Here is a 14,023-nt window from a genome sequence, read left to right on the forward strand (position 1 = left end):
GCAGAACTCGAACATGCATAATTTACTAGACCCGGCCTATTTACAGAGCAATGGACATGCATGGTTGGGAAAACCTCACTCCCCAAATTATTGCTCATTGCATTTCTGGTACTACTTGCAATATATATCCAGTGGCGCTTTTGACTATGCATGTTGCCTACTTCTCTTGAGAAATGACAAAGATGTTGCTGCCATGGATGACTGCCGTTCTTCCTCTCTTGTGATCACCTGGAGCAATGTTAGGCCCTTTTCCGATTCAAAATATTTTCATTTCATAGGGCTCTAAAAATGGTTTGGCTACACACGTAATTAAGCGTGATGCACATACGCCTGGGGACTAGTAGTAGAATCCGTAAGCGTTTCTAAGATGGAGTCATGACCGTGTCTGACAAGAGGTCGCGCGCGCGTACTAGTCGATGTCCTGATCCGCGGCCGTACCTGTGCGTCTCGGTCTCTTCTTCGACGACTCTTCTATATACACACAGCACCGAGCGATCGCCAAATCCAGAGTTTGATCGAAGAGCACACACGCGATCGACGACCTACCCAACGACTGCACGCACATACCCCTAACCCTAACCCCACCTTCCGTCGCGATGAGGAGCCCCCCAACGGCCGTCATGGCGGTGGCAGCGCTGCTGCTGCTGCTGGTATCCCTGGCGGCGGCGGTGGCGAACACGGCGGACAGGGAGTTGCACCATCGGGTCTTGGCGGGGTTTAAGGCAGGGCACGGCAAGAAGATGAGCGAGAAGGAGACCCGGCGGTTGTTTGCCGAGTGGAAGGCCAAGCACGGCAGGAAGTACAGCTCCGCTCGCGAGGAGGATCGCCGTTACGCTATCTTCAAGGAGGGCCTCCGCGACGCCGATCTGCACAAGGCCGGCTTCGGCCCCGACGCAGTTTTCGGCATCAACATGTTCAGCGACTACACCGATGAGGAGTGGAGAACCCTGAGCCAGGGATATAAGCCATATATACCAAGAGAAGAACCTCATCCACATATGCTTCCAATCTATATCTGTGATTATGGCACTCATGGTAGGATATGTGTTCGCTAATTGTAAAATACTCTACTAGAGTTATTTATAAGTTCTTACATTGTTTTCATCATAAATTGTTGGGTAATCTGCATAGTTTTGTGATCCTATCGTTGACTGAACTGCACCATGGAAGTCAATCGATAGACTTCATTTGTTTTTAAGCGGTTGATGGCAAAAATCTTGAATTGATATGACTTCATTAGATAAGTCTTGCTAGTTACATGGCCACCATGGAACCAAAACCAATCCCCTATATATAGCCTCTAGGTAGCACCATTACTGGAGAGAAGAAACACGGGTCGGCCGGACGGAGCGGGCGGTTAGCTAGGGATTGAACGGTAGTTATGCGCGCAGGCCGCAGGGTCGTCGATCGTCCGTGCATGCAAGAAACAAGAACGCGTGAGTTGATTGATCGATGCTGATGCTTAACACGTTGTTAAAATGGCAAAGCTTGTGGCCACAGCATGCTGATCGCTAGGCCTCCTGTTTCTGGACATGCCCCTACCCACCCGGACGAGAGGAATACCGGCCACGCCTCCCAAGCTGTCCCACTGACACACACTTTGTCTACTGAGCACGTCGTCTTTCGTCGTGGCACTCTACTTCCTTCGTAATACGACGACTATATGATCTTGCAGCCGGAGACAAAAAACTATGGGGTATAATTTTTCTGCCGCAGCAAGATATATCCCGCTTTCAGTTTTCTGAGCACTCTGAATATGTGTGTGTTTCTCCTTGATGTTCAGCTGCACCCTGAATTTTAATTTACTCCTAATGCATGCGGGTGCACAAGTGCGGAGCTCAAACATGCATTAATTTACTACCCGGCCTGTTTACAGAACAATGGACATGCAGCATGGTTGGGCAAACCTCTGACCAGTTGGCGATGCCCAGATGAATGTTCATTGCACTTCTGACTATGCATGTCGCCCATACTTATAACAACGATTTTGCTGACATGCATAACTGCCTTTCTTCTTCTCGTGATCGGAGCAATGTGTTGCCCTTTCTGATTCAAACGATTTTCATAAGAAACTTAGGGAATTGAAATCCAATGTTGGTTGTCCGATTTGTAGTTATATTCCATAGAAAAATTCCCTAAGGATTTATTGCACTACATTTTTTAGAATAGTTCTACATGCAACTACCTCTTTGATATGCAGGATTCTAAAATATAGGAATATAAAAACACATGATTAGAGTGTCATGACTTTTTCCGGTTGATACTACATGAATGAATTGATATCATATTGCGTTATTGTGTATAGAAAAAAAAATAGCTCTCCTTTTAAGAGGTTGGAGTGGTTGGAAGCCTTCATACGAGTTCTACTGTAAATCCCCCTGGAAAAAAAAGATTTCTTCTGTAAATGAATCCTACAGAGAAATTGATATTGTTTGCAATCATAAGAATCATATAACCTGCGCAAAATTACTTTCCTAAGGGTTATAATTTCTCAGATATCATTTGGAAATCCTTTGAATCAAAGACGACCCTCTTGAAAAGATTTCTTTGTTTCTATCATGATTTAATCAAATAAAATTAGGGGCAATAAAATCCTTTATGAATTTAATCAAATAAAGTTTGGCTTAAATACAATCCTTTATGAATCAAGTGAACATGACATTCGGATATTGAGTAATTTTTCTATTCTGACGTGTTTGCAATCCTCTAAATAAAAGCCTAGAATTATGCTGCATACATTTTGAAGCAATTTTTCTTATACACCAAGGTAAGAAGAAAGAAATCATGTTTGTACGCCACTAATACAAAACATCCAATTCAGGCGCGGTTGCAAAATATACCACCCCATTACAGTTATGGCAGCAATTGTAGGCAATCGCCACATAAAGCTAAGGGCGGGTTTTCCAACCACAAGTGCCTATTCACGACAATTATCGATAGGTGACCGTCTCGGCCTGATGCTTATTGAAGACAGTTGTTGATTGACAACCGTCTCGCATAGGTACCTATAACTGATGGTTTTGAACTTTTGTAGTTGTCTTGGATTGTTAGGTGTCCATGACTATTGTATGGATGAAACTGTCTCTCATACCTTATCAATCAAGATAGTTGCTATAAAAATGGAAATTGGTGCTGGTTTTTTCTTCTTCTTCTTCTTCTTTTGTCAAAACCTTCCATGTCCTTGTAGCTATATCACTTGAAAAAGAAGAAATATTCAAAATTGAATTGTTCACAACAAACCTATTCACATCCATACATCATCCATCTCAAGCACGCACATACATATATTCTTTTTTTTTTGCGGGTGCACATACATATATTCAAAATTATGAATAAGCTAGATTAAACATAATCATCAACTCTGTCAAAATTGACATTGTCTTCGTCGGGTCAGTGTTGCTTTCAGAGTAACAAAGCCGATTTGGTTATTCCATCAGCTCGGAAGGATGTCTAGGGTTTTTTTTATCGTCGTAGAGTCTTGTTTCTTCTCTGAGCCGTGGATCTTTCAGGATTGACGTCACCGTCACTTCCCGATTGTTCGCATGGATAGTACTTTTTTGTAGTGACTACATGGAACTCCAATGTCAGCAACATCCGCACGCCATTGAGACGCGCAGGGTAGAGAGGGTAGAGGATTCTCTGAGGACTAGATTGTATGTTTCCTTTTATTTTAGGAGTTTCCTTGTAAATATGATGTTTGATTAATGTGAAGCTCCAGATTTTTCAGAAGATATGACAGAAGTGTAGGGAAATACACATAAGAAACAATTTTTATATGGTTTTCCTCTGCTCAACTACATAAGTAGCACATAACTCGCCATTAAGATGAAGAGACAAACTTATAAAATAAAGTTTTTTCGTTCCTTTCTTGGGCTTGTTGAGATGTGTCCTCAGCAAAACCTGGTGTACCGCTGTGTTTGTGTGCGTTGTGTGGGGCGTGAACTTTATTGGACCTTGGCTCTGGTGGTTGCTTTGTTTATAAAATGGGACGAAAGCCTTTTTGGGTATAAAATAAAGCTGAGATGCCCTCGAATGCCTCTAAGGTAAATCACAGTCAGTGTCTTTGAGTCTAATTTTGCCAAACTCTACAATAATAAGGTTAAATTCTAACTAAGATAGATTTGGTTAATTAAATGATAAGTTGCAATATTCATAGTTACCTTCTCATTTGCGGCATTTGCGCTTAAAAGTAAATTATGCATATGGTACAACCAGATACACACCGGTTGCTTTGCTTCCGCTGTTGACAACACTAGAGTTAGATATTTGTTTAGTTTCTATGAAATAGCTTAGAAATCGTAAATCCTATTTGGCTCTAGGGAGGATATGCTACTACACGACAAAAATGTATTTTACAAATGTCGAAAAAAAATCTGATACAAATAGATGTGTTCATTGTCACACCGAAATGCTATGTGTAAATTTTTAGGCAGAAAGCTTAAGCATTTTCGCGTGTATAAAAAGACAAGTCAAACACCAAATGTTACCTTCAAATGTTGCACTTATTTTTTTTCACTGGCGAAGCATTGTTATCCCGTTTCGCATGAAAATTGTCAAGCATCCTTATTACACTAACATCAACATCTACAAAAAAGAAATCAGAATTTAAAATTTTATTTTCTGTTTGTTTTGAATGTAGCTAGCGAGCGGCTCAGGAGATGCGTGCTTGTTTATGCTTTTTTAAATGAATATGCACGATTTCATGATGCTTGGTATTAACATTGAAATTTGAGATCCAATATATTATTATGCCACAGGTCCATGTTATGGAATATGATGACCTATTTCGTCATTTGAGTCAAACATAGGATTTTTGTCTCATTTTTCTAGGGTTGGGTTTTACTTTGTCATGTCATTAAAATGAGATATCACAAAATGGTCAAAAAAAAAATTGTTGAGGTCAATTTTGTGCACAACACATACTTTACGGCTTTTGCCTGTAGCTCTAAACCATTCTTTGGCTCTGTTGACAAGATTCCTGGCCGGTGGGTCCCACTGGTAAGTGCACGAGTGAAAAAAAACGTAATACAGCAGAACAGACTAATATTGCTGGTCTAGTGTAAGAATTACTTTTTTTTTAGATTGAGATAGCTCATCATTCATGGGGAATGGTAGTGTAAGAATTACCTGAATACCTCAGTGTTGTATTGGCATATGGTGTATTAACCAGGAATTAAAGTTTACTACAAATGAAGCAAAAACTCAAGAACCATAATCACAACTGAGAGCAGACACTTTTTTTTAGAATCAAATAATCCATCCACCAAATTCAATTCAATGTACATATCAACACATACAGATCCCACCTAATCTAACATAACGAGTTCAAATATGATTCTCAAATCTCAACCACGATAAGAATCCACGACAACGCAGAACAGAGGAACTGTCCATACGTTCAGAACTAAGCAACCGCTAGCTCTCCAAGCAATTCAGTCCTCGCGGTTGGCAGAGCGGCGCGACTACCACGACGACAGCAGCGAAGGCGAGGAGGGTTCGTCGGTGCCGACGGGGACGTCGGAGAACAGCGCCAGCACGCGCCTCACGCTCATGGACCGCATCGACCGGAAGCTCAGGGACCTGAGCCTCTTATCTTTGGAGAAGACGTTCGACGAGTTGCTGAGGATCAGGTACACCAGACCCTGGACGAGCAGGAACACGGCCACCTTGGCCAGCGCGCCGCGGAGCTCCGTCGTGATGAAGGTCCCCTCCATGGCCACCGGCGGCGAGATGTCAACAAACGAGGGGTGTGTGCGCGCGCGCGTGCGTGTGTCGTGAGATATCAGCTCGTTTGTGCTATCGGCGGTAGTGTCTGCCTTACTCTTGCAGTCTGGGTTTATAAAGAGCTGTGGGTTTGGCTCGTGCGGTTGCGAGATGTGATTATTTTTACCTGGTCGTGTACGCAAGTGGTGAAGTGCTGTGGGTTTGGTGGGCATCTTCGGCTCTGATTGGCTGTGTTGCTTTGCCGGGAAGGAGCTGTGGCCGTGGAAGAAGTCGTTGGTCTTCGCGCTTTCCACTTGTGCTAGCAGTTAATTTGGACCTCGATGTGGTGTCGTTGTGTGCCATCGTTGGATCGGTTTGACTTGCATGTATAGTGTACGAGGGTTGACCATGGAGTTGCTCATGCCTGCCTCCTGGAGCATTTGGATTTGCAGAAATGAGTTAATTTTAAGGAGCCTCTTATCCAAAAAAGGTTTTCCCTTGCTTTGTATCTCAAAGCAATCAACATCGATCACAAAACAAATGCTTAGGCGAGCAACACATCAAGCCAAAAAGAAACAAAAAAGAAGAAAGAAATCTCAACAACGGCAGCTCGACAAAGCGTAGATGACCCGCCACCGCTGCGCCCTGCGGAATCGACCCACCACGATCCAAGGCTCTGATCCGCCACGTATCAAGCAGCACCTTCAAGAAGGAATGTGACCCCGACGACGCTGCTATCTGGACGTGTCCTAGGGTTTCCCCCGACACGCGGAGGGGAGTGGGGGACGGAGACCACCGACACCCTTCAGAAAGGAAAGGCGACACCGCATCGGAGCCGAAAGAACCAGCAAAGATTTCTCCCGCACTCCATACCCCACTGCCCAACCGGACCGGAGCCAACCCACCGCCCACCAGCATGCGCCACCGCGGTCGCGACGCCACCCATGCCGCCTCACTGAGATTACCACCATGAGGCCCAGAGGACGAGGATAGAGGCGCCGGGAGCAGCAACATTGTAGCCGCGCGGGAGCGATCTACCTCCATGACCGTCGTGCGGGAGGCCTGTGCCACTGGCACCGTCGCGGTCACCGTCCAGACGCGCCAGCAGGGCATACCAGGCCACCCCTGGCCCGGCCAACCCGAATCGGGCCCGCTAAGCGCCGCCGACCACGCTGCAGCAGGGCGCCGCCAGCACCCCACCGCCCATCGCCGCTCCCCCGCCTCCCGGAAGTCACGCCGCCGACCCACCACACTGTCGGCCCGCCCAGACCCAGATGGGCCCAAAGGGCCCAGATCTGGGCCAAGCGGGCGTCGCCAGGCCGCGCCACCACGCCACCAGCCGATCTCCCGCGTCGGGCCAGGATACCCCGCCGCCGCCTAGGAACTCCCCCCGGCGCCGCTCTGCCCCGCGCCGGAGAGCAACCGAGAGGGGAATGGCCAAGGGCCGCCGCCGCCAACGTCGCATGTGCCAAGCCCGATGGCGGCGGGGAGGAAGGGGTGAGGGGGAGCCGGAAGAAGAAGGCCCGGGGTGCGGACGACACGATCGCGAGAGGAAGTTTTTTTTTTCCTTTTTGAACCCCTCCCCCTCCCTCTTCAGGCGCGGAAAGATTGTCAAGAATGAAATGACATCGTTACTGCATATATAGAGCTAACAGGGCTAGCTACGTTAGCCTTAGGTTTATGTACTAATAAGTATGCTCGAAAATCTGTTGGCGTGGACGAGCTCGCACGCTCACTTTATCGTCAGCCGTTAGGTCACATTTAGATAGGGGACGTCCCCCGTGGTACAGGGGGCTGACAAGGGGATATTTAATGAGCATACGTAACGGCAAGAGGCGCCGTGAGGACGGGTGACGGTGGCCGACGTTTAAGCGTTGATGACGGTGTTTCCCGTAGGCCCGTTTGTTTACTGTTCTGTATCAATATGTACCGGAGTACGGAAGATCAAGCAGTAGGTGGACGGCCTACTGGTTGTATTTAACTCAGCCCATCTGCTCGTTCGAGGTCTGCAACCTTTTCAGTCCAAGGTGACCAAGTGGGAGAACATCAATCGAAAGAGGATTTGTACGTACCTCAATCAAAGAAGATACATGGGGCAAGCTTGATGCTCTGGGTTGATGTCGATGGCGAAATAATCTGAAGTTGCAAAGAACTGAAGCTGCTGCTCATGTTGATTTGTGGCTCCAAGGATGCCTGCAGCAGAGCTCGAAGAGACATGCGTAACAGAGCATCCGCTCGAGAGAGGTGCAGACATCTCTGTTATTGATCACCCACACGCACACAACTGTTTTTTTCTATCAGACAACATGATGTAGAGGAACGGCAGATGAATGCGCCTTGCGGCCGAAGAGATGCAGCAACTCCTCCTTAAGTACACCTTCTTGCGCCGAGCGCGCTCATGTAGTTTGAAATTCCAAATTGGGGATTTCGCGTTCGTGGCATACAACAGGATTGGATGCCACCTGTTGTCGTGCGATGGCATGCATAGTTAACGTTTTGATTCGGTTCAAAGGGCTAGCGACAATATATAGTAGGCAGTAAGAAAGAATTACTGCAGGATCCGGTAATAAAATGGTGAACTTTCAGGAATTTATGCTCGTACATAGATTGTACTTGTAGTTTAACAGCGATGAGACTTGTTGATGAACAGGTTCTCTCGTTAACAAACACAACACGTAGCACACAGCAACAAACGCTGTGTCTTATTACACAGATGATATATAAATACCGCATGCTGAGGCCTCAACAACAGAGAGTCTGCAAGTTTAATTCAATCGTGGTAATGACATTTGTTTCCAGAGTAATCGGTTCAACATGGAGAACAACTTTTAGGTTGTTGCAAGTTCTCCTGTGCCCACCGATTCCACAGTCTGAGCATTTTGCCTATTTCCTCTCCTTCTGGGGAAGATCTCTCTGTGGATATGTGGGGCTCTTGTGTCATGGTTCTCGGCATATACTGCACAAGCGAATCCGTTTGCTTGTGCTGCACTTGCCGACATCCTGTGCAGTTGCTCGTTGCTTGAATTTCTTGCTTTTTGCACCTCGATCATCATATGGAGGTTTGTCCCTGCTGTTGGTTGGTCGTCCGGCCTTTCTTTTTCGCTCTGGAGCTTTTAATCCTATAAAATCCCTAACTGCACTTCCTTCTGCATCACTTGCATTGCCGCTGGCTTGTACAATTGCTGGAAGAGCTTCTCTACCTTTATTTTTTGTTTGCAGAGTTCTGTCTGTCTTCCAATCCGATTCCATCACGGACAGCAGCTATTGGTGATAGTTTATCCATTTTTGGTTCAACATTTCCATTGCACACTCATATGCTTCTGGATTTGCATCTCCCAACCTCACTACTTCGAGTGCGTGTGTGTACAGATTCAAATGTCTGGATGTTACTGAATTTACATAAATGTTGTCGTTCTGAATATGTGACAGGTGAGCTGGCAGTACATCTCTTGCATCCTTTGTCCAACTTTTCATAATATGTTTTGCAGGTATTTGGTCTATGTTATGGCCGGCCGGCTTAGGCCCGCAAGTTATCTTAGTTTTTATTTTCAGATTAGGCAAGTTATCTTAGGTAAGTTATCTTAGATTGATTCTTCTACAAGTTATTTAGGATATAAATATAGATTGTAAGACTCTTTTTGAAGGCAAGCAATAAGAAGAATATTATCTCCTATTGCCCGGCTCCCTGAGGAGCCGGAACCCTAGCCGCCAACAGCCCTAGCCGCCGCCCTTCTCCTAGCCGCGACGGCGCCCTGCCGCCGGCGCGCCCGATCCTCGCCACGTCTCCCTCCATCCTTCCCTTACCACCTACGCCCTAGACCTGGTAGAGTACTTGATCCTACCAATTTGGTATCAGGTAACCGGGTTTCGACCATGTCTCCGCCAATTCCACCGCCACCACCACCGCTGCCCGCCAACTCCTCCACCACCGCCGGCTCTGCGCCGGGCGTCACGGCCTCGCTCTCGGCGGGCACCACCGCGTCGCTCTCAGCGCCGGTCCTAACGGCACCCGGCACCACGCCGGGCCAAGGGCAGCCACAGGCCCCCGTCCAACACTCGCCGCCGCCATCACCTCCCCCGCAGCCGCAATAGTTCACGCCGGAGGCCATGGCGGGCGTCCTCAACGACCTCGTCACCGCGGTTCAAGGGATCCGCCTCTACCTGGCAGGTCCGTACGGGCCGCCCCCACCACTCCATCCAGCCATGGCCGCGGGTCAGCAGGCGCTTCCGTGGTACTCGGCACCGGGGGCCATCACCGGACTCCATCCAGCCATGGCCGCGGGTCAGCAGGCGCTTCCGTGGTACTCGGCACCGGGGGCCGTCACCGGAGGCTACCCGGCGCTCCCCGCCCCAGCGGCCGCACAGCCGCCTTGGGCGCAGTGGCCGCCGCAGATCGCGCCGGCAGCCCCGCCACTTCTCGCCACCACGGGGCCGCAGTGGCCCACCTGGACCGCGCCGGCCGCGCCGTCCTCCGTCGCGCCCTACCTTCCAGCGGCCTCGGAGCAGGGTCCTCCACCGGCCCCGCCCAGCCCTAACCTGGGCACCGGCGCCTCGGAGCAGGGCCAGACCCAGCAGCTTCTTCCGGCGTCACCGCCGGCCCCCACGCCGCAGGCGCCGGTGCAGCTCCACCAGGCGCCGCCGCCATCGACAGTACCACCACCCGCGCCTAGGGCTACGGGTCGGCCCCTGCACCAGGTGCAGTTTCCACCGTCACCATCGCCGATCCCCGCTTGGGCGACCGGCTCGTCTTCGGGGCCGGTCTACTCCACGGCGCCGGAACACCCGACGCCCTCCCTGCGGTTTGATCACCCCTCTAGCTCGGCGAACTACGCCCCGGCGCTTCCCGACCCAGCATACGCGCCGGCGGCAACTACGGCCGCCCCCGGGCACGGCGGGCTGACACCCCCTCGCTTCGCCAAACTGGACTTCGCCACCTACGAGGGCACGGAGGACCCCCTCAACTGGCTCAACCAGTGCGAGCAGTTCTTTCGAGGGCAGCGGACGCTCGCTTCGGATCGCACCTGGCTCGCGTCCTATCATCTTCGAGGCGCAGCGCAGACCTGGTACTACGCCCTCGAGCAGGACGAGGGCGGCATGCCACCATGGGAGCGCTTCCGGGAGCTCTGTCTCCTCCGGTTCGGGCCTCCTATCCGCGGGAGCCGACTGGCGGCCCTCGGCCGCTTACCTTTCACATCCACGGTGCAGGACTACGCCGACCGCTTCCAGGCCCTGGCGTGCCACGCGCTGGGCGTCTCCGCCACTCAGCGCGCCGAGTTATTTGTGGGCGGTCTACCAGACCATATCCGCATGGACGTGGAGCTTCGGGGACCCCAGGATCTCCAGTCGGCCATGTATTACGCCCGCGCGTTCGAGTGCCGCGCGGTGGCCATCCAGCAGGAATCACCGTCCCAGACTACTGGGTCGCTACCCGGACCGGATTCCGCGCAGGGTCGGCCTGTGCAGGCTTCTGCGGCACCCCTCGCCGCGACCGCGGGGCGCCCGTTCCGCCGGCTCACCCCAGCTGAGATACTCGAGCGTCGCCGCCAAGGGTTGTGCTTCAACTGCGACGAACCCTACAAGCCCGGCCACGCCTGCCCGCGACTCTTCTACCTGGAGGTGGCAGACTACATTCCGGAGGACGTCGTCGCCGCTGACCTGGCCGCCCCAGATGTCGAGAAGGTGTTTGACGCTGGTTGATTACCTCGAAGAGTTCAAGCAAGCGCTTCCCCACCTTGCAGCTCGAGGACGAGCTGTTTGTGCAGGCGGGGAGAAGTGTTATGGCCGGCCGGCTTAGGCCCGCAAGTTATCTTAGTTTTTATTTTCAGATTAGGCAAGTTATCTTAGGTTGATTCTTCTACAAGTTATCTAGGATATAAATATAGGTTGTAAGACTCTTTTTGAAGGCAAGCAATAAGAAGAATATTATCTCCTATTGCCCGGCTCCCTGAGGAGCCGGAACCCTAGCCGCCAACAGCCCTAGCCGCCGCCCTTCTCCTAGCCGCGACGGCGCCCTGCCGCCGGCGCGCCCGATCCTCGCCACGTCTCCCTCCATCCTTCCCTTACCACCTACGCCCTAGACCTGGTAGAGTACTTGATCCTACCAGTCTATGCCGAGGAAATCAAGTACCTATCACATGCACATCTAGTGTTATGAATTATGCTTTTTGAGACAGTTGTTTTACGAGGAGAATAGAATGCTTTCTTAACTTGACCCCATGGCAGCAGAGCAAGCCAGTGTGTTCAAAATTGCCACACTCACATATCAGGTTTGCCCTTCCATCGACAACTTCCACTTTGTATACAATCCTGCACATTTTTTCATGTTTTTTTGGATGATATCGTCGAACAAAATATGTTTTACCTTTAGTAACCTCTTCTACTTTGTATTGTCCTGCTTCATATATAACTTCCACAAAATTTTCTAATATGGCTCGTGTGTAGATTTTGCTGGCATGCAGCTCGAGTGGTGTGTTTATTTTCATAACAGGGGCTACCTGCACATGTAGAGGGTGTATTAGACTCATGGTGGCATGAATGACATAGGATACTATATTTTCAATAACTTACTATCTTGGTGCGTCTCTATCAAAAAGAAGTCTCATGTACTGGCGAACAAATAGATGCATGGGGCACCTAGCTGGAACATAAGTCTTCAACATATGGTTGGCACTCTCGCTACGTTGTGTGATTGTCATCTTTCCACAGAACTTTCCATTAAAATATGGTTTTGCCCATTTTTCCCTCGTTTCATATATTTGGGTGACGTAATTGTGTTTTTGCAAACCATATCTTTTGGTTAATTGCTTCCTTGCAGTCTTGAATTCATCAACTGTGAGCATAGTGGTATTGTGCTCTGTTGGCTCCTGTTGACCATAACAAGTTCCGTATGCGGCTCTCTCCATCATGTTGTACTCTGTAGTATAACCCAGAGTCTTTTGCTCCTAACTCTGCAAAACATCTATTGTCTTCTTCACATCATTATCTGCTTGTTCTCGATTGATCTTGCCACACAACCCCCGCAGAGCTCTTTTGCTGACTGATACATTGTCCATTGAACCAAAGAAACTGCCGATTATATTGTACACTTTGCCAATGCTGATATTATTTTCACGGAGCTGTTTGATAACACCCCGTGTATATATATCAATATGCCTGTGTGAAGGCCAGTAAACTTTCTCACCATATTTTCCAGTGAGTGCATGATTGTGATCTGGTCTGTACTCGTTTATGTACCAGCCATTGTCATTAGACCGAAGCAACCGTATCATTGTAGGGCATCTGCATCTGTATGTCCGTATGTTACTCTTCTTTGGGATTCCCTGCAAGCAATACAACAAATACCAGCTTGTCACTCTTGGCAATTGACATACCTAACTCGTGAGCTAGTTTAGGATAGATGGTATTGAACTGGAATGAGGACTTACAGAGAACCCACAAACTATCTCTTGCATGCATTTTGTTCTTTCAACATTTACCCTGCTCTTTCCATACCTTACTCCAAATCCGATTTCCCATGAATAGAGATTGTAATAATCATAAGCTTCCCCAAGTGAATCGAAGTTGCTACCAACTACAGGAACTATGACAGTGTCACTTTTCTTCTCTGCATATCGACGAAATATTTTTTTCCAGGGCACTCATCCTTGCAGCACATGGTTGACGTTCTGAAGGTGCACGACCGACACGGACTCTGCAGTATTCAGAAATATGTATTTCAAAAAATGCTTCACTGCGTTCGATGTTCTCTGCATTATATATGCATGTTCCCAAATTTTGTTTAGTTACTTTCAGAAGAGCAATTTCCCCCTTATCAATCAAATATAAGGAATGTTCAGAGTGTGGTATACCTTCGTGTCCATCGAGGGGATGTAGGGCCGTCTTTGTGTGAAGATTGCTGGGAGGTTGGTGCTGACAGGGCCACTCCATCGCAAGTGCTGTGCAAATATAATTGTACGGTGACTGCCGCCTCTCCAGCATCTCCAATGCTGGACTCAGCAGCCGCACATACGAGAGTTTTGGTGATTCCGGCGGTCACAAATGGGTCTCCGCCGGCGAGATCCGGCAGGGGAAATCTAGGTAAAACAAAGCAGCGCAGGAATAGGATGGTGGTCTACGTACTTCGGATTCCACGGAGGAAAAGAATGGGGGCGGGAAAATTTACCTGTCAACTGGAAACTCGATTGAGTCGCCTTCGGCGGTGGCCATCGCCATAGCCATGAGCTTCTCACCTTAGGCGGCGCCGGAACGGAGAGGATAGATTGCTTTTACTTTTCAATCGCTGGTCTGTCCAACACGGGTCCCACAATCTGACATACACCTA

At 49.0% G+C, this 14,023-nt stretch overlaps 2 protein-coding genes, 1 long non-coding RNA gene and 2 pseudogenes across 3 annotated transcripts; 2 read left to right on the top strand and 3 right to left on the bottom strand.

Annotated features, from left to right (window-relative positions):
• The first annotated feature begins 474 nt into the window (after positions 1-474).
• LOC147980361 (oryzain alpha chain-like) lies at positions 475-1,207 on the top strand. The gene has a single exon (XM_087516877.1). It carries the CDS (start codon positions 597-599, stop codon positions 1,053-1,055), a length of 459 nt encoding a protein of 152 aa, XP_087373003.1. The 5' UTR covers positions 475-596; the 3' UTR covers positions 1,056-1,207.
• A 3,969-nt stretch (positions 1,208-5,176) lies between these two features.
• LOC147980362 (uncharacterized) lies at positions 5,177-5,833 on the bottom strand (annotated as a pseudogene).
• A 2,408-nt stretch (positions 5,834-8,241) lies between these two features.
• LOC147980363 (uncharacterized) lies at positions 8,242-9,812 on the bottom strand (annotated as a pseudogene).
• LOC147980364 (uncharacterized) lies at positions 9,728-11,428 on the top strand. The gene has a single exon (XM_087547561.1). The coding sequence runs from the start codon at positions 9,811-9,813 to the stop codon at positions 11,398-11,400; it is 1,590 nt and encodes a 529-aa protein (XP_087403687.1). The 5' UTR covers positions 9,728-9,810; the 3' UTR covers positions 11,401-11,428.
• Positions 11,429-12,272: 844 nt separating this feature from the next.
• Positions 12,273-14,000, bottom strand: LOC125530408 (uncharacterized). Its single transcript, XR_007292919.2, has 4 exons — positions 13,865-14,000; positions 13,551-13,775; positions 13,128-13,393; positions 12,273-13,022 (listed from the first exon to the last, which is right to left on the bottom strand). It is a non-coding gene; the product is annotated as an uncharacterized LOC125530408 (long non-coding RNA).
• Between the last annotated feature and the right edge of the window lie 23 nt (positions 14,001-14,023).

The sequence above is a fragment of the Triticum urartu genome, chromosome 3A (assembly GCF_056163025.1).
Source record: "Triticum urartu cultivar PI428250 chromosome 3A, HENAU_Tu73, whole genome shotgun sequence".
Lineage (NCBI taxonomy): Eukaryota > Viridiplantae > Streptophyta > Magnoliopsida > Poales > Poaceae > Triticum > Triticum urartu.

Bases quoted from the DNA above. Each gene is read 5' to 3' on its own strand.
- LOC147980364 (XM_087547561.1), top strand. From the start codon at position 9,811: ATGGCGGGCGTCCTCAACGACCTCGTCACCGCGGTTCAAGGGATCCGC.
- LOC147980361 (XM_087516877.1), top strand. From the start codon at position 597: ATGAGGAGCCCCCCAACGGCCGTCATGGCGGTGGCAGCGCTGCTGCTG.